At 47.5% G+C, this 19,147-nt stretch overlaps 2 protein-coding genes across 6 annotated transcripts in view; both read right to left on the bottom strand.

Moving 5' to 3' along the window:
- The window catches only part of LOC128421982 (zinc finger protein 420-like), a 171,334-nt gene that overhangs the window by 119,401 nt on the left and 32,786 nt on the right, over positions 1-19,147 (bottom strand). The gene's annotated exons all lie outside the window — the stretch shown is intronic.
- Positions 3,920-19,147, bottom strand: part of LOC128421977 (zinc finger protein 160-like) — a 79,954-nt gene continuing 64,726 nt past the window's right edge. For 2 of the 5 annotated variants that reach the window (XM_053405389.1, XM_053405390.1), the window contains exons 2-3: positions 7,180-7,324; positions 3,920-6,673 (exon numbers count right to left, since the gene is read on the bottom strand). In XM_053405389.1, coding sequence (XP_053261364.1) covers positions 4,875-6,521 — 1,647 coding nt within the window. In that variant the 5' untranslated portion in view covers positions 6,522-6,673; positions 7,180-7,324 and the 3' untranslated portion in view covers positions 3,920-4,874. Of the gene's footprint in view, positions 6,674-7,179; positions 7,325-8,024; positions 8,263-13,373; positions 13,573-17,306; positions 17,375-19,147 lie in introns of those variants that run through there. The other 3 variants (XM_053405387.1, XM_053405386.1, XM_053405388.1) reach the window with 3 other exon arrangements.

Here is a 19,147-nt window from a genome sequence, read left to right as displayed (position 1 = left end):
TCATATGGATCATCACTGGATCATCCATGATGTCATACCCATCACGGAGGGGGGCTCAGGAAGAATCTCCTGCCACGTGACTGGGGGAATCTGGAGGCTGACTGGGGTCAGACAGGGCTGCTGTTTTGCTCTCCTTCCTATTTCAGCTCAGGTTTTCCTGGCAGAAGTTACATCTCATCAAGAAATGGGTGGATTCATTGAGGAAACGGGGCTACGTTGTAAAGAGGCAAATGTGTCTACTTTGTTACCACCCAGTGAGTTGTGTTGCAAAGGCCATTTGCAGAAAGGCTCCTATTGTATCACCTGCGGCTACATGCAGGAGTTTGGATCTTTTTGCGGAAATGTGGCTGTGTAAATGCACTTTCCCCCGTGCATTTATAATGGCAAGACATGAAATCCCATGAGATCCACAAGCACCAGAACCATAAGCCCACATAGGAGTCCAAAAACACAGAACGAAGCAGCCCTATCAAAAGCTGGGTGTCTAACAACAACAACAGCAACTTTTTTTGTACCCCACCCATGCAACTGGATTGCTCCAGCCTCTCTGGGCAGCTTACAAAAGGATAGAAGAAAACATAACCCAACATAAAACATTAAAAGCTTCTCGATACAGAGCTGCTTTCAGGCGTAGGGCTTTCAAGGTCATGTTACGGTAAAATCTGGGTGCGAGGCTGCTCTGCCACCCAGCGCAACAGGTTCAAGGTGAGATTGAACAGCGAGAAAGGGGTGACATAAACTTTTGAAACTTCCCTCCATGCCCCAGAATACAGTGCAAAACACATCCCAGTTACATCATGAATACATTAAGAAGAGGTTGGGTTACACAGGATTAACATATGGAGGGGGGGGATATGCAGAGCTGGAGATATGCGCAGATAAGTACATCCTGATGAGAAGACAATGGTCCATGTACTGGCATTGCCCGGAGGAAAGGCTTGGCAGAGTGATTTGACAGGATTAGGGTCTTGACACCTTGCTTGAGGGATTATGGAGGACAGGGGAGGTGTGATGGAGTCCTAGAGAAATTGAGCAAATTGGCACGTTGATTTTCTATGAATTTTATAGATTTTAGTCCCTTCTGACATTGACAATTGGAAATAAATTGATATATTGTAGCGATGAAGAAGGTGAAGAAGACATGCCCCCCCCTTCCGTATCAGTCAGCACCAACACTTTGAATGGTGCTCGGAAACGGACCGGGAGCCAGTGAAGATTTCTTAGGACCCGTCTTCAGGGGCCAGCTGTTAGGGGGCCGTTCAGCTGCTGTCCAAAACGGAATGTATCCCTTGCCGGAAGTAATCCATAAACCTCTCCTCCTTTGTCTTCTCGGGATGCCATTGGTGCGCGATGCTCCTGCTCTCGGGAGAGGGAGAGGCGTGAGTTGGGTGCGCTCGGTTTGCCAAGGGTTAAATGGAAACGAGCTAGTTTCCTAGACAGGAAAGTAAGACGGGGGGGGGTGCAGGTCCTCCAGAGCGAAAGCCCAACCCCTCCCTTTCCTGCAAGACGTCGGGCGTGTGGGGGTCCCGTTGGTTCGGCTCTGCAGAGGCTGCCTGGGGGCGCCTGCTGGGATCCGGTGAGTCTCCTCTCTCCCAACATAGGGCCCGTGGGGAGAGCGGGGGTCCCAGTGCTGCATGGCGAGAGGGGGGGGGGCAAGTCAGGTCGCGGAGGGTCGCAGGAGGGCGGCAGCTCTGCTCTTCCTCTGCATGGATGCGCTGCTGGCCCCTTGGGTTCAGGAGGAGTAAATGCATGCAAATAAACCCCATTCAGATGTATGGATCAGTCCCCTTGTATAACAGAGGTTGTCCGCAGATAGAAACATTCGGACATGAAATATACCTGGTCCCTAAAACCTCACCTGTGCAAGGAGAAGGAAGGAAGGCAGAGAAGAGAAAGCGCTTCCTCTTGCAGGGGAGAGTAAACCTGTGGAACTCCCTCCCACAAGAGGCAGAGGCCACCAATAAAGGTGGTTTAAAAGAGGAGGAGGCCAATCTGTGGTGGAGGAGGAGGAGGACAGGGTGATGGGTGGCTCCTCTGCTCTGTCTCCCTTCTAGGAGGGAGCCCTCTGGCCTGATCCTGCAGGGCTCATTTTCTCCTCCAGTGCTTAGTGTTGGGATGCAGCCAAGGAATTGGGGGCAAATGGCAGCCCCCCAGCTGTGCTGGGCGATCTCCAGCCCTTGGATCAGCATGAAACTGCAACCTGAGCTTCAGAAGCTGGGCATGCACACTCAGCAGAGTAAAGGCACAAGAGAAGTGGCTGGAGAGGCATATGTGAGCAGATTTACAAGCAGTTTATTCAGCACACATCAGGACCAAGGAATCATCTCTGCTCTCCCTCATGTCCAAAGCAAGACAGCATAAGCAAAAGCTATACAGTGGTACCTCGGTTAAGTACTTAATTTGTTCTGGAAGTCTGTTCTTAACCTGAAACTGTTCTTAACCTGAAGCACCACTTTAGCTAATGGGGCCTCCTGCCGCTGCGCTGCTGGAGCACAATTTCTGTTCTCATCCTGAAGCAAAGTACTTAACCCGAGGTAATATTTCTGGGTTAGCGGTGTCTGTAACCTGAAGCCTCTGTAACCTGAGGTACCACTGTACACAAACAGAAGTTCCCAGCAAGCTGTGCTGGAGTGTAAACAGGCATGTGACACACAACAGTCATGCCTGTCCCTTACGAGGGAACGGAAATATTCTAACACTTAGTTCCTCCAGATGCAAGTGTGGCCTCTGAGATTGCTGGGGGTTGGACTAGATGATCCTTGGGGTGCCATCCACCTCTATAGTTCCATGAAAGCACCACTGGAGGTCTCACAAGCCAAGGCACTGAGAGCAGGAGAGGTCCTGCTGGAAAGGAAACAACCAGTGCAACTGTTTTAAAAGAGGAATCCAATGTGTTTGTTGTGGGGGGGGGGGACTCCGTGAGGGGTAGATCCTTGATCTCCTTGGACAAAGAGGCCGGAGTGCAAAGTCCTTCATTAAGAGAGGGAGCCCAACCAATCATCTGGCTGCTGCATTTTGGGCCAGTTCCCAGAGTCGCCTTCAAGGCAGTTCCACACAGAGAGCGTTGCAACCATCACATCTGGTGCAGAGCAGGAAAGACCAGAGCCATGTCCTCTCTTTCCCAAAAGTTCTGTGGGGTGGGGAACTAACCTGAGCTGGACATGGGCCTCAAGCGACCATGTTGGACCCAGGAGTGCCCTCAAGTATTCATGACTGGGGAGGGGGCATGTTAAGCAATGTAACATCATCATCATTACTGTTAGTTCCCTGTCTGTACAGTGGTACCTCGGGTTACATAAGTTTCAGGTTACAACTCTGCTAACCCAGAAATAGTACTTCAGGTTTAGAACTTTGCTTCAGGATGAGAACAGAATTTGTGCTCTGGCAGTGCGGCAGCAGCTGGAGGCCCCATTAGCTAACGTGGTGCTTCAGGTTAAGAACAGTTTCAGGTTAAGTACTTAACCCGAGGTACCACTGTAATCCGAATCTCCTAGAGCAGATTACAAAATTTTTAAAAACCAGTAAAAACAGTGGAAAACACAGTGGTACTGCAGGTTAAGTACTTAATTCCTTCCGGAAGTCTGTTCTTAACCTGAAACTGTTCTTAACCTAGACACCACTTTAGCTAATGGGGCCTCCCGCTGCCGCCGCACGATTTCTGTTCTCATCCTGAAGCAAGGTTCTTAACCCAAAGTACTATTTCTGGGTTAGCAGAGTCTGTAACCTGAAGCGTCTGTAACCCAATGTACCACTGTACTCTCATAGAAAGGCGAGTCCTACTTTATTTGCTTTTGAGTGCACACAGATGCACCCGTCTTGCATGCTTAAGTACAGCAACTCCAGGGCATGAGCGGAGTACGGGCCACGTGTAGAGCAAGTCCCACACTGAGGTCAAAAACACACACAGAGGCAGCAGGACTTCTTCAGTAATACTTTACTGAGCTTTCAAAGCATACAGTTCTCACTGGATCCCCAGTGAGGCACAAAACTTAGCTCCTGAGAGCAAATCCAGTTTCAGCAGTAAGAAAATACAGCACACAGGATATCTAAGTCAGGCACACAAACCGGCAGAAGGGAGCAAGGGAGGAAAGAGGCTGGAAGGAGACAGGGCAATGGATGTGTGTCTTTCGCTTCCTGTCGTCTGGGAGGGAAGTCAGCAATTCGGCATCTGCAGGGGCTTCATGAAGCAAAGCTTTCTGCCGCTGCTTCCAGGCAAATGAGCATCCCAGAAACACACACTGTGATTCTTGGTGTGTTGCCATATCAATTGTTTTTGGAAGGTTATCACGATGTGGTCTAGAAACCAGTGTGGGACAATATATCGCCCAGCCCTAATCCCCACTCACCACCAGCAATCCAGATAAACCCTCTCCCCTTCTCTATCGAAAGGTACTTTACATCTTAGATTATAATCACATTGTTTGGCATTGCCTTCAATATTTCATTACTATACAGTTTTACACATAAATACCAGAACTTCACATACACAACATGTGTTAAAGACTGATTTCCTGCTGAGTTCATTTCTGTGAAGAAAGAGTGGACACTGAAAGGAAAATGTCCTGTTCTGCATACATCTAAATGGGTTCTTCCTTGTGAGAGTCCCTGGATGTTCCTTAAACACTCCTTTGCAAATAAAGCACTTTTTGCAATCTTTTTATTTAAACTGCTCCTCCTCTTTGAGTTTGTTGATGGTTTGTAGGGTTTCAACTCCTAAAGTTCTTCCTGTCCGTGAGTCTGTTGATTTAGAATTTCCACCAGGACTGAACCTCTATCTACTTTCCTGATATTTATAAGGTTTGTGTTTTGTGCGAGTTTGTTGACATAAATCAAGGGTTCCACTCTGACTGAAGCTCCTTCCACAGTCCATACATTTAAACAGTTTCTCCCCTGTGTGTCTGCTGATGTTTTCTAAGATTTCCATTCTGACTGAAGCTCTTTCTGCACCCCATGCATTTAAATGGTTTCTCCCCTGTGTGAGTCCGTTGATGTCCTCTAAGGTTTCCATTATCGCTAAAGCTCTTTCCGCACTCCATACATTTAAATGGTTTCTCTCCTGTGTGAGTCCATTGATGTATATTGAGGTGTCCACTCTGACGGAAGCTCTTTCCACACTCCATACATTTAAATGGTTTCTCCCCTTTGTGAATCAGTTGATGTTTTCTAAGGCATCCATGATCACTAAAGCTCTTTCCGCACTCCATACATTTATATGGTTTCTCCCCTGTGTGAATCCGCTGGTGTAACTTAAGGTCTCCATTCTGACTGAAGCATTTTCCACACTCCAGGCATTTAAATGGTTTATCACCTGTATGAGTCCGTTGATGTCTTCTAAGCTTTCCATTATCAGTAAAGCTCTTTCCGCACTCCATGCATTTAAATGGTTTCTCCCCTGTGTGAATTCGCTGGTGTAATTTAAGGTCTCCATTCTGACTGAAGCACTTTCCACACTCCAGGCATTTAAATGGTTTATCACCTGTATGAGTCCGTTGATGTCTTCTAAGGTTTCCATTATCAGTAAAGCACTTTCTGCACTCCATGCATTTAAATGGTTTCTCTCCTGTGTGAATCCGTTGATGTGTTCTAAGGTTTCCATTGAAACTGAAGCTCTTTCCGCACTTCATACATTTATATGGTTTCTCCCCTGTGTGAATCCGTTGATGTTTATTGAGGTATCCACTCTGAGTGAAGCTCTTTCCGCACTCCATACATTTATATGGTTTCTCCCCTGTGTGAATCCGCTGGTGTAATTTAAGCTCTCCATTCTGACAGAAACCTTTTCCACACTCCATACATTTAAATGGTTTCTCCCCTGTGTGAGTCCGTTGATGTTTTCTAAGGTCTCCATTCTGACTGAAGCTCTTTCCACAATCCAGACATTTATATGGTTTCTCCCCTGTGTGAATCCGTTGATGTGTCCTAAGGGGTCCATTGTCACTAAAGCTCTTTCCGCACTCCTGGCATTTAAATGGTTTCTCCCCTGTGTGAATCCGTTGATGTGTTCTAAGGTTTCCATTACCAGTAAAGCTCTTTCCACACTCTACACATTTATGTGGTTTCTCCCCTGTGTGAGTCCATTGATGTGTTCTAAGGTTTCCATTGAAACTGAAGCTCTTTCCACACTCCATACATTTATATGGTTTCTCCCCTGTGTGAGTCCGCTGATGTAAACTTAAGTGTCCATTCTGACTGTAGCTCTTTCCACAATCCATGCATTTAAATGGTTTCTCCCCCGTGTGAGTCCATTGATGTCTTCTAAGTGTATCACTCCGATAGAAGCTCTTTCCACACTCCAGACATTTAAAAGGTTTTTCCCCTGTGTGAATCCGTTGATGTAAACTTAAGTGCCCATGTTGACTGAAGTCCTTCCCACACTCCCTGCACTGGAATCCTTTCTTGCCCATGTGAGTCTGCTGATTTGTTCTAAGTTTTCCACTATCAGTGAAACTTTTCCCACACTCCATACCTTTAAATGGTTTCTCCCCCGTTGGAGTTTGTTGATGTGAACTATGTTTCCTCATTCAATGAAGAATATTCCACATTTCACACATTTGAATTTCTATTCCTAATGGGGGGGAACGGTGACCCATCCCCTGGAGTTCTGACTGTCTTCTCCATCTCCTTCTTCAGAGTGGGAGGAAAGGGAATCCTGTTTTGGTTTCGAGGAAGAGAACTAAGGGAAAGAGAACACATCAAGCTCCATTAGCACCTTCTCCTATTTCAACGTCTACTACATTCCTTTACCTCCTACCCATGTTCCCAGCTTTTAGGAAGTGAAGTTGCAATGTCAAATGATAGTAATTCATGAGCAACTATCAAAATCCTCAATCAATGTTCATAAAGCAGCTTGATTCTTTAAAGAATGATGTGCTGTCTGATCTCGTGCCCGTCTTCTGACGCAGGACTATCCAGAAACGACACTGAAAAGCAGGATATTCAAGGCAGATAGATAAACTGTACTTAGTGGAATGTGTAGTATCTTGTAGTATTGATTCTCTAGTGGCCTGAAGTTGTGTTATTTCTGGGGACATGAATTAATTCCTGTTCTGTCTTAAAGATCATAATCATACAATATCATGTGCTGTTAGGGGAGCAGTAGTACCTTTGGTGGGGGAAATGTCATGCACCTTATGGGGTAATTTATCCACTATTAGCTCCCACCCAGCACTCAGTTCTCACCTGTGGCTTCCAGAAGCTGTCAGAATGCAACAGAGGCCATAATCCAAGGAATGGCTTCAATCAGCCGGCTAAACCAGGTGAGGATAGCTGATGGGTCTCAAATCCTTGGTGTATTAGGGAATTCTGTTGCAGGTGAAGGCAGGCCCTGGTGGATGGAGAGGATGAGAACAACAGTGAATCCCACAGCCAAGAAGGCAGATTCTGCCCATTCTGCAGAGGAAAATGAAGGGCAGATTGGGTTCATCAACCTGGGAAGGGAGCTCCTTGAGAAGGAAAACTTTGGTCGTAATACTTTGGTGCACTCCTTCACTTCCTCTTGAGTTATATTCAGGAGAAGGCTATGGAGGAAAACTCACACAAATCCAGAGTGGAGTCTCTAAGACGGTTAGATGGTGTCCTGCACACCACCTTCCAGCCACTCCTGCAGCCAAGCTGGTGCCTAACGTACTGCTCTGCTTTCCTTGGGACCATATAAGCCAGGCTGAGAAGGGGGTCTTGTTGTGCCTCAATGCTCTGTCCTCTCCCCCATGCTTTTTAATATCTATATGAAGCTGCTGGGAGAGATCATCGGGGCTTTTGCCTGGGTTTTCACCAGTATGTGGATGATACCCAGCTCTTCTTCTCATTTAAATCGGAACCAGTGAAGGTGGTGAATGCCCTGTGTTGGTGCCTGGAGGTGGTTTGAAGATGGATGGTGGCTAACAGATTGAGCTTGAATCCTGACAAGACAGAAGTACTGTCCCTGGGGAACAGGGTGGGCAGGTGTGGGGGACCCCCTGGTCCTGATGGGGTAACTGTGCCCCTAAATAACCAGGTGCGCAGCGTAGTGGTCATTTTGGACTCACAGCTGACCATGGAGGTGCAGGTCAATTCTGTGTCCAGGGCAGCTCTCTAGCAGCTCCATATGGAACACAGGCTGAGACCCTCCTTCCCCGCAGACTGTCTCGCCAGAGTGGTGCATGCTCTGGTTATTTCCGGCTTGGGCTACTGCTATGTGGTCTACATGGGACTACCTTTGAAGGTGACCCAGAAACTGAAACTGAATGGGAGCAGCTACCGAGACCACATACCACTGCTCTTAAAGGATCTTACCTGGCTCCCAGCACATTTCCAAGCACAATTCAAACTGTTAGTGCTGACCTTTAAAGTGTCATGGTTGCATTTTTCAGACAAAGAAAAGTATTGATCTAATGCAGGCTTCCTGAAACTTGGCAGTTTCCTTTCTGCTGAGAGCTGGTGGTGGGATAAGTTGCAATGAGGTTATGAAGAACCTTTCTTGTTTTGGGGAACCAGATGAAGCTGGTTTAAACTGGAGTGAGCCAGGCTTGTTATCTAGTCCCAAGGTTACTCTGACATTTAATGGAATATAAATTACAAGGCCGAAAGGCGCCTGGTCCCACTTCCTAGTCTGCTATTTCTCTACTCTGCTTGTGTGATTCTTAGTTGAGTGCTGTTTTGGTATGCTAAGTTAGGGTTTTATGTAAATTAAGTTTTTGCTATTTTTTGAATCCTGTTATGCTTCTTTGCCTTCAGTAATAAATTTATTTGCTGAATGAGATTGTTATGGAGCAGCAAGATCTGCAACCTAAAGCCCTCAACAGCCTCAGCCCTGTAGACCTGAAGGAGCATCTCCACCAACATCGCTCAGTCTGGATAGGGAGGTCCTCCTTCGAAGGTCTTCTGCTGATCCCCCCCCCCCGCGAGAAGCGAAGTTACAGGGAACCAGGCAGAGGGCGAGGAAATGGGCAACATTCTGACATTTAGAAGACATTTAGAAGACCAGGGAGAAGAATCGGTGGAAGAAGACTGGAAGAAATTTAAGGACTATTTACAGAAACACTGCAAAATTAATGAATGCTAAAATGATGCTGGAATGAAACGAAGCGGTTTTAGTAACAATGTTAAAAAGGAGTATGTAAAAATGATTTATTAAATAGATGAAATTATAAGGATACAATATGTCAAGATAAAGAGCTAAGATAAAAACAAGGAGGGAAAGGATTTGCTGAATTAACCATTCGAAATGGAATACAAAAAAGGGAGGTGTGAGGAGGTCAGGGAAACAAGGGAATGAAAAATAAGACATTGAAAGATGGACTTATTTTTTTCTTTTACTGTTTTTTCTATTTTCTTTTTTTCCCCTACTCTGTATTTTTTATTGTTTGTATTCTTTTTTTATTATCTTATTATTTTTGTAAACTCTTTCTTGAAATTTGAATAAAATATCATTTTAAAAAAAGACATTTAGAAGACAGCTGAAGGCAACCCTGTATTGGGAGGTTTTTAATGTCTGATATTTTACTGTTTTTTATTTGTAGTGGAACCTGTAGGAATGAAAAACACGGCAGATGAGAGGTAGGTGTCACATGAGGCGTCCTGAGGCGTCTGACTGGGCAAGCCCCCGGCGTCTCACTTTTATTGAGTATTAACAAGCATTGCCACAGGTGTGCTTGTGGCTGATTGGTTGATACAAACACAAAGAAACTTGTTGCTGATTGGTTAACATAAGTACAAGGCGGGAATTACATGTGAGAGGTGGGAATTACATGTGAACATTAATCATCGATAGATTAAAGGCTGGGAAACGAGGTTGGGACTAGACAACCATGAAACCTCCTAATTAATTATAACTAAAGATTGATATAGCATAAAACAATTACTAATGATTGATCATAACATGAAAGAATATAATAATCAAGTTCTGTAGATGTGGTCAGCTATGCATTGAGAACAGGTCACCATGAACTTAAGATGAACTGAGCAAGGAAAGAATGTCTTTGGTATTTGGAACAGGTTGGTACAGTGTGTGCAGAAACAGAGAAAAGATTATAAGCGAGACTTCCCAGAATGCCAGAGAAAAGAAGCAAGACTTCCTATAGCAAGACTTCCCATAATGCCACAGTTATGTGCAATAAAAGAACTTATGTGCAGAAAGAGAACTTCCCTTCAGGAACCAGGAAGTGGAAGAGAAACAGACCATCGGCTGTGGTGAGGACTGCAGGGCCTGCTCCCTTCCAGGGCCTTTTGCAGCTGTCCCAGGGGGCGTGGCCCAGGCCCTTATTTGGAACAAACTTTTGGGGAAGTGCGGGAAGTTGTTCTGCTATTGCTTCCCTGTTCCAAGTGGTTAATGTGTTTTAAAATGTCCTCAAGCAGTCGGTGGCATTTAAATCCCCCCCCTTTTTTCCTTTGTTGGGAGTGGGTGGGTGGGATGGATATTTGGTTGGGAATTAATTTGAGTATAATTGTTCTGTTTTTGTTTTTTGTTGTTTTATTGGTTGTGTATAGTTTGTGTTTCATTTTTAAGGGGCAGGATCAGGGCTGCCTGGGAGTGGGGCCCCAGCCAACACAATGGCTGGGACAAGTTCCATGGAGGGAGGGAAGCACTAGGACATCCGATATCGGTGATCATGGGCAGGAGGAGGAGTTACGCTAAGACCAGACCATGTCATTACCGAGGAGGCAGGTTTAGTCATTGTTTGAAGACTATCCCTGCCTCCGGGTCTGGCCTTGACCAGAGGGATGCTGGAATCAACAGGGGAAACCCACATGACCTGAAGGTGTTGCTGTGTAATGCCAGGTCAATGATAAATAAAACCACTGCCATCCACGACCTGATTGTGGATGGAGGATTTGACCTGGCATGTGTGACAGAGACCTGGTTGGATGAAGCAGATGGGCCTTTCCTTGCCGCTGCTTGCTCACCTGGTTTCTCTTACGCACAGCAACCCAGGTCATGTGGGTGGGGAGGGGGGGTTGCAGTGATTCTTAGGAAGTCATTAGCTTGCATCAGGCGTCCTACTGGGAAGACACAGTTCTCTGAGTGCATGTTCTGGAAGCTGGGCAATAGGGGCAGTACGGGATTCCTTTTGGTGTACTGACCTCCCCGCTGCACCAAGGATTCCCTGTCCGAGCTGCTTCAGGTCATGGCGGATGTTCTCCTGGAGATACCTAGTTTGGTTGTCCTAGGGGATTTTAACATCCATGCCAACATGACCTTACAAGGGGCCGCTCGGGACTTCGTGGAAAGCATGGCCTCCATGGGGCTGTCCCTGAATAAGTTTGGCCCAACTCATAGTCACGGACATGCCTTAGACCTTGTGTTCACCTCTAGTGATGTGGGTGATCTGACACTAAGTAAATGTGAAAGAAAAGAAGTGCCATGGTCAGATCACGTCCTGGTGCAACTGGACTTCTCTGCGACCCTTCCCCTCTGCAGGGAGGTGGGACCAATTTGGATGGTCTGCCCCCACCACTTAATGGATCCAAATGGTTTCCAGAGAGTGGTAGGGGATGCTTTATCCCATGTTGATGGCCTTTCATATGATTCCCTGGTGGCCTGCTGGAATGTGGAGTTAACCAGGGCTATCGACTGTCTGGCTCCGAAGCGCCCTCTCTGATTGCATGGAGCCTGGACACCCCCATGGTTTTCTTCGGAGCTGAGGCGATGAAACAATCGCTGAGACGGCTAGAGCGTTGGTGACAGAAAACTCATTCTGAATCTGACTGGACACAGGTTAGAGCTCAACGTCGAGCCTACCAAGTGGCGATAGCGACGGCAAAGAAGACTTTCTTCACTGCCTCTATTGCATCTGCAGAAAATAGTAGCAGGAGACTCTTTCAGGTGGTCCACAATTTAACAAAACCACCTTTACCACCTATGCCTTATAAAGACCCCAAGATCTCCTGCAACGATTTTGCAAAGTTTTTTGCAGATAAAATCACTCATATTCGGAAGGAGGTAGACACCACCATGGGAGCAAGGCTGGGGCGGGAGAGTGCTAGAGCCCTGTCTGGTCAAGTTGCATGGAATCAATTTCAATCCGTTACCCCCGAGGATGTGGACAGGCTGCTTGGATGCGTGAAACCAACCACCTGTCTCCTCGATCCTTGCCCATCCTGGCTTATAAAAGCTAGCCGGAAAGGGCTGGGCAATGGGCTCTGTGGCGTGGTGAATGCTTCCCTCTGTGAGGGAGTCTTCCCAGACCCGCTGAAAGAGGTGGTCATTAAACCACTTCTTAAAAAAACATCTTTAGACCCAGCCAATTTGGCCAACTATCGCCCAGTCTCAAATCTTCCATTCTTGGGCAAGGTGATTGAGCGAGTGGTTGCTGAACAACTCCAGGCACGCCTGGAGAATGCGGACCATTTGGATCCCTTCCAATCGGGATTCAGGCCTCATCATGGGACTGAAACTGCCTTGGTTGTGCTGGTTGATGATCTCCGGCGAGCTAGGGACAAAGGTGAGAGCTGTTTCTTAGTTCTGCTGGATCTCTCAGCGGCCTTTGATACAATCGACCATAACATCCTTCTGGACCGTCTAGAGGAGCTGGGAGCTGGGGGCACTGTTATACAGTGGTTTCGCTCCTTCCTCCTGGGCCGTGTTCAGAAAGTGGTGGTGGGGGATGAGTGTTCAGACCCCTGGGCCCTCACTTGTGGGGTGCCTCAGGGTTCTGTCCTCTCCCCCAAGCTTTTTAACATCTATATGAAGCCACTTGGAGAGATCATCAGGGGGTTTGGATCTGCATCAATATGCAGATGATACCCAACTCTACCTCTCTTTCAAATCAGAACCAGTGAAGGCGGTGAAGGGCCTGTGTGAGTGCCTGGAGGCGGTTGGAGGATGGATGGCGCCTAATGGATTGAGGTTGAATCCTGACAAGACAGAAGTACTGTTTTTGGGGGACAGGGGCAGGCTGGTGTGGAGGACTCCCTGGTCCTGAAAGGGGTAACTGTGCCCCTGAAGGACCAGGTGCTCAGCCTGGGAGTCATTTTGGACTCACAGTTGTCCATGGAGGCGCAGGTCAATTCTGTATCCAGGGCAGCTGTCTACCTACTCCACCTGGTACGCAGGCTGAGACCCTACCTGCCCGCGGACTGTCTCGCCAGAGTGGTGCATGTTCTGGTTATCTCTCGCTTGGACTACTGCAATGCGCTCTACGTGGGGCTACCTTTGAAGGTGACCCGGAAACTACAACTAATCCAGAATGCGGCAGCTAGACTGGTGGGGACACCCTGCGTAGGTTCCCCGTGTCCGCCGCTGCCAAGGTGCCTAAGTGGCCAAGGAAAGCCCCCTTCGCAGCACACCTGTAGGGATCCAGGCCCTTCTGATGGGGCCCACGAAAGGCGCTTTGGGGAGCTGGCGGGGGTCTCTGGGTCCTTTTCTCCCCTCTCCCCCCCCCCCGGGAGCCCTTTACCTCTTTGTCCTCGCTCCCGAGTCTCATTTCTTTCTTGCAACATCCACGGGGGGCGGGGACCCTCCTCTTCCCATCCTCCTCCCCTTTCCGAAAGAGCGCGCCCCTAGAGCTACGGCGCAGAGCAGCAATCCGGCGCAGAAGCTCCACTTGCGGGAAAAGCAGGCAGTTTGGGAGGGGGGCTCTCTCCGCTCATTCCGGAAACAGAAGCCGGATTGCGGGGAAGAGGAGGAGGAAGAGGTGCAGCGCATGGTGGAGGGATTTGGGGTTGTGGGCGCGGGGTGAGAGGAGGATGTACCGGGAAGGGAGGAATTGAGGGGGACGAAGGAGAGGAAGGTTTCCCCCCTCCCTTCTTCCTTATGGGGATGAGGAGAGCGGGGGAGGGGCTGATCCCGGCAATTCAGCTGCAAAGCGGGCCCCCCCCCCTACAATGTTTACATTGCAAAATCCTTCCCTCCCCCCGCCCCCCACGCCATGATCTTAGATCCATTCCATGTTTTAGGTATTGGTGCACATTGAGCAGCGGGTTGGGCTCTGTGACTCCTGTGTTACGGGAAAAATGGGGCTTGGGCTATTGCACACACACCCCCCCGACACCCAGGTAAAATTCATCCCTTGTGTCTCCGTCAGAGGTAACACAATGAGGCCAGGAAGAAAGCAAGGCCAGCTGTTGATCTGCTTGCGCGCAGAGCCCCCCCCCCATGCGAGGACACCCTGTCAGCTCCCCCCCCCCGTCACTGAGAGAGCACCCCAAAAACATCTCCGTTTGCGCCACAAAATGCGTTGTACCTGGAAATCAGATCAGACTCCGAGTTCATGTTTGGGCAACATGACAAGTCTGTCTGTCAATCGGGATGCCTGAGGATTCCTGCTCCCTGCCTTTTCCTGGCCAGCCTGAGAGATCATTGGAAAGGGCGGATTTCTTGACTCCAGAATCCATCATGGCAGACCCGTTTCATTCAGGCATAGAGATCTGCTCTTTGGACAAGTCTGCTTGGATCATGTGGATCATCACTGGATCATCCATGATGTCATACCCGTCTCACGGAGGGGGGGGGGGGCTCAGGAAGAATCTCCTGCCACGTGACTGGGGGAATCTGGAGGCTGACTGGGGTCAGACAGGGCTGCTGTTTTGCTCTCCTTACTATTTCAGCTCAGGTTTTCCTGGCAGAAGTTACATCTCATCAAGAAATGGGTGGATTCATTGAGGAAACGGGGCTAAGCGAAAGCATCCGTTGAAAAGAGGCAAACGTGTATACTTTGTTACCACCCAGTGAGTTGTGTTGCAAAGGCCATTTGAAGAAAGGCGCCTATTGTATCACCTGCGGCTACATGCAGGAGTTTTGGTGTTTTTTGGAAATGTGTCTGTGTAAATGCACTTTTCCCCGTGCATTTATAATGGCAAGACATGAAATCCCATGAGATCCACAAGCACCAGAACCATAAGCCCACATAGGAGTCCAAAAACACAGAACGAAGCAGCCCTATCAAAAGCTGGGTGTCTAACAACAACAACAGCAACTTTTTTTGTACCCCACCCATGCAACTGGATTGCTCCAGCCTCTCTGGGCAGCTTACAAAAGGATAGAAGAAAACATAACCCAACATAAAACATTAAAAGCTTCCCGATACGGAGCTGATTTTAGGCGTCTATGGAGGTCGTATAATGGTTTATCTCATTGACATCTGGTGGGAGAGCGTTCCACAGGGCAGTCACGACAACCGAGAAGGCCCTTTGTAACCTCACTTCTCGCAATGAGGGAACTGCCAGAAGGCCCTCGGAGCTGGACCTTATGCTTTTCATATAATCAGTTAGCCATATATCCATATATAACCATATATCCTTATAATGATTTTTTTATAATCCATGTTTGAATCATGAAGGCTTCTGCAAAGCTTAGGGCAAAATGATTAGATTTGAAAAATCCAAAATGAACTCTGCCCCAGTTCTCTCCCCTTGTTCTTTTCAATGTCTCGCTAACATAAGGGGGGAAGCAATAAATCTGCTGTGCTGGCATTTTCCTCCTGTCCAGACAGGGTCCTGAGCAGCTAAAAACAGGAAGATGCTAACCGCAAAATGTCCCTGTTTGGCAGATGTTGCGTAGGAGAGCGTAACAACTGGATACAGTTCCTTTCTCCTTTTTATTAGGGGAAAGGTCGGACTAATGTTCAGACTGCAGAAAGCAGAAGTTGGGAGGGAACTCTTTACATGATCAGGGGGCAAGGCTTGAATGCGCTCATCAGTTCTATTTTTGCTGCCGTGTGCGATTGTATTCTATTATGTCATGATCTATGATGTATGTACTCAGGTATAAAGCCTCAGGGCACTAGAGCTGGGGTGCCCAGTCTCTGGAAACGATTCCACTGGGTCAATTATTGCTTAGCAATAAATATCACTTTCTTTTTCTCCACTGCTGTGTCTGTCAATTCTTGGACACAGTTTGAGTGCGTCACAGGTACCTTAAAAATCCTTGCTACAAGGCGGCCCTCGGAGCTAGACCTCAGTGTCCGGGCTGAACTATGGGGGTGGAGACACTCCTTCCCTTCTAGTGGGCTGAGACCATTTAGGGCTTTCAAGGTCAGCACCAACACTTTGAATGGTTCTCAGAAACAGACCGGGAGCCAGTGAAGATTTCTTAGGACCTGTGTTCCAGCAGGGACCATGTTATGTACTGAGTTGAATAGGATCCAAACTGCAGCAGTCTGATTGGTCCTAGAACAATAGGATCCAAAACGCAGCAGTCTGATTGGTCCTAGAACAATAGGATTCAGAATGCAGCAGTCTGATTGGTCCTAGAACAATGCAGCAGTATGATTGGTTGGCAGGAACCACCCAATCATTCTCCAGATAGAAGCAAATCCACAACCTGATTGGCTTACAGTAGAATTCCAGAATTAGCCAATCATGTGCAGCCCATTGTGTAAATAATGTATATAAAGCAGATACTTGGAGGGGACATTCATTCATTCCTCCTCACCACTATGAGCTGAATAAAGAGCATGAAATCACTTTGCGACTCTAAGTATATTTCACTGGCGACGAAGGTGGGATCCCGCTGAGCTGACTGCCACACACAGCACCGCCACCTGCCGCACCACTGCCTCGCACCGTGTATCCAGGCTTCAGCTCCGGGACACAAGGAACTCAGAATGGCAACTGACAGCAGCTTCTCGCCATTCAACCCAGCATCTGGAGACTGGGAAGCGTACACCTCCCGTTTCACCTTCCTCTTAGAAGCCAAAGGGGTCACCGACGAAGAAGACGCCAAGAAGAGGGCGATATTCTTCAGCGTCTGCGCTGCAGAGAGGAGATGTTTGAAATGCTCCGACTACCCAATACTGTTTTTTCCTATTCTGCTAACTATATGTCAGACTTGGAGATCATTAAGGAGGAGCAAGATCTGCGACCTAAAGCCCTCAACTGACTTGGCCCTGTAGACCTGAAGGAGCGTCTCCACCCCCATCCTTCACTCTGAACACTGAGGTCCTCCTCTGAGGTCCTCCTGCTGGTCCCCTCTCTGTGATAAGCGAGGGTACAGGGAAGCAGGCAGAGGGCCTTCTCGGTGGTGGCGCCCGCCCTGTGGAACGCCGTCCCTTCAGAGGTCAAGGAAATGAACAACTACCGGAGATTTGGAAGACAGCTGAAGGCAGCCCTGTGTCAGGAGGTTTATAATGTTTGATGTTTTCCTGTCTTTTATATGTACTGGAAGCTGCCCAGAGTGGCTGGGAAAACCCAACCAGATGGGCAGGGTACTACAATACTACAATTATTATTCTTTTGTGATTTTTTTGTAGTTATTTTGGAATTTGTACTGCAATATTAGCTCAAGAAATGTTATGGGTGGACAAAATCACAGTTTTGCCATAAACTATAACCCCACCCACGAACGCTCATTCACATACATTCTGTAAATTTGGGGAGGTCACACACCTCACCTGTGCTAATACTGGCAGTCTTTGGCCTGCACAGGCACACCCGGTGTGTAGAGCCTCCAGCCACAGGCACTGTCTAGCCTGAAAATGGGTCCTTTGACTGGGAAGATTCATGCAGTCGCTGTCATCGGATGCTGAAGGATTGTATCTCAGCTTGTCAGTCACACTGCCTTCAATGAATAAGAGGAAGAGAAATGTTTTCGAGGTGCAACTTCTCTATCAGCCCTGAGAGCCATTCCATGGACTCTGCACCCCTGTTTCTGATGACAGGTGTACATTATCCTCCTCAGTGGAAAAGACAATAAAGATGGAAGCCTGAGAGAGAGGAAAAGGTTTCTGGCTGCTTCCTGGGTGGGATTTCGGAAACCAAGAGCCGCTTCTGAGAAGGCCTCTCCCCTCCCCTCTTCCTCTCGGGATTTCCTCTTCTCTCCAGGGGGCCAATGGGTGTATGTGGCAGCAAAGTTGGCATCTGCTTCCGCCACAGAATCCAAACAGATGTGACCAGAAAACACCATCGCTTACAACAAAATCTAAACCATGCTGAAAGGAGAGCCATAGATAATCTCAGAAACAACCCAGACATTATAATTAAAGAAGCAGACAAAGGTGGAGCTGTCGTCATCATGAACAAAACTGACTACATTCAGGAGGCTCACAGACAACTTTCCAATACCGCCTTTTACATAAAATTGGACTCAGACCCCACACAAGAATACAAAAAAGAACTGAACAAGATTGTTAAGGAGCTACCCCCACACATCCAAGAACAGATCCTCACCAACACACCAACAGAACCTCGACCAGGAACTTTCTATCTTCTACCTAAAATACACAAACCAGGAAATCCAGGATGCCCCATCATTTCAGGTATTGGCACTATTACAGTGGGTGTCTCCGGTTATATGGACTCTGTTCTGAAACCATATGCCATCAGTGCTCCCAGCTATGTACGTGACACCACAGATTTTCTGAGGAAAATACAATCTTTAAATAATCTTCCCAACAATACTATACTAGCTACTATGGATGTGGAATCTCTGTATACCAACATCCCACACAATGATGGTTTACAAGCTATAAGGAACACCATTTCAGATAAAACCACAGCGGACTTTGCCACCAAACTCTGCCAATTTGTCCTTACCCACAACAACTTCAAATTCGGTGATGACCTGTTCCTTCAGATCAGCGGCACAGCAATGGGCGCCCGCATGGCCCCACAGCATGCCAACATCTTCATGGCAGATTTAGAACAACGTTTCCTAAACTCCTACCCACTCAAACCTCTCTTGTACCTGTGATACATTGACAATATTTTTATCATCTGGACACATGGTCAACAGACCCTGGACACCTTCCACCAGAAATTCAATGATTTTCACCCCACAATCAACCTAACAATGAATCAATCTATGCAAGAAATACATTTTTTGGACACTACTATAAAAATACAGGATGGGCGCATAGACACCACCTTATACCGTAAACCAACTGACCGACAAACATATCTACATGCCTCTAGCTACCATCCCAAACATACCAAACAGTCCATTGTATATAGCCAGGCACTACGTTACAGCCGTATCTGTTCCAATTCTACAGACAGAGACTCTCACCTAAGAGATCTACAGCAAACCTTTTTAGAACTAAAATACCCAGCAGATGAAGTTAGACAACAGATCAACAGAGCCAGACTGATACCCAGAGAGAACTTGCTGCAAGACAGACCCAAAAAAGAAAATAACAGAACACCTCTAGTCATCACATACAGCTCCCAAGTTAAAACAGTACAACGCATCATCAGAGATCTACAACCTCTCCTGGGCAATGACAGTTCTCTTTCT

Source organism: Podarcis raffonei, chromosome 10 (assembly GCF_027172205.1).
Source record: "Podarcis raffonei isolate rPodRaf1 chromosome 10, rPodRaf1.pri, whole genome shotgun sequence".
NCBI classification, from domain to species: Eukaryota; Metazoa; Chordata; class Lepidosauria; order Squamata; family Lacertidae; genus Podarcis; species Podarcis raffonei.
Note: the sequence above shows the minus strand (reverse complement) of the source record. Positions and strands in the feature narration are given on the sequence as shown.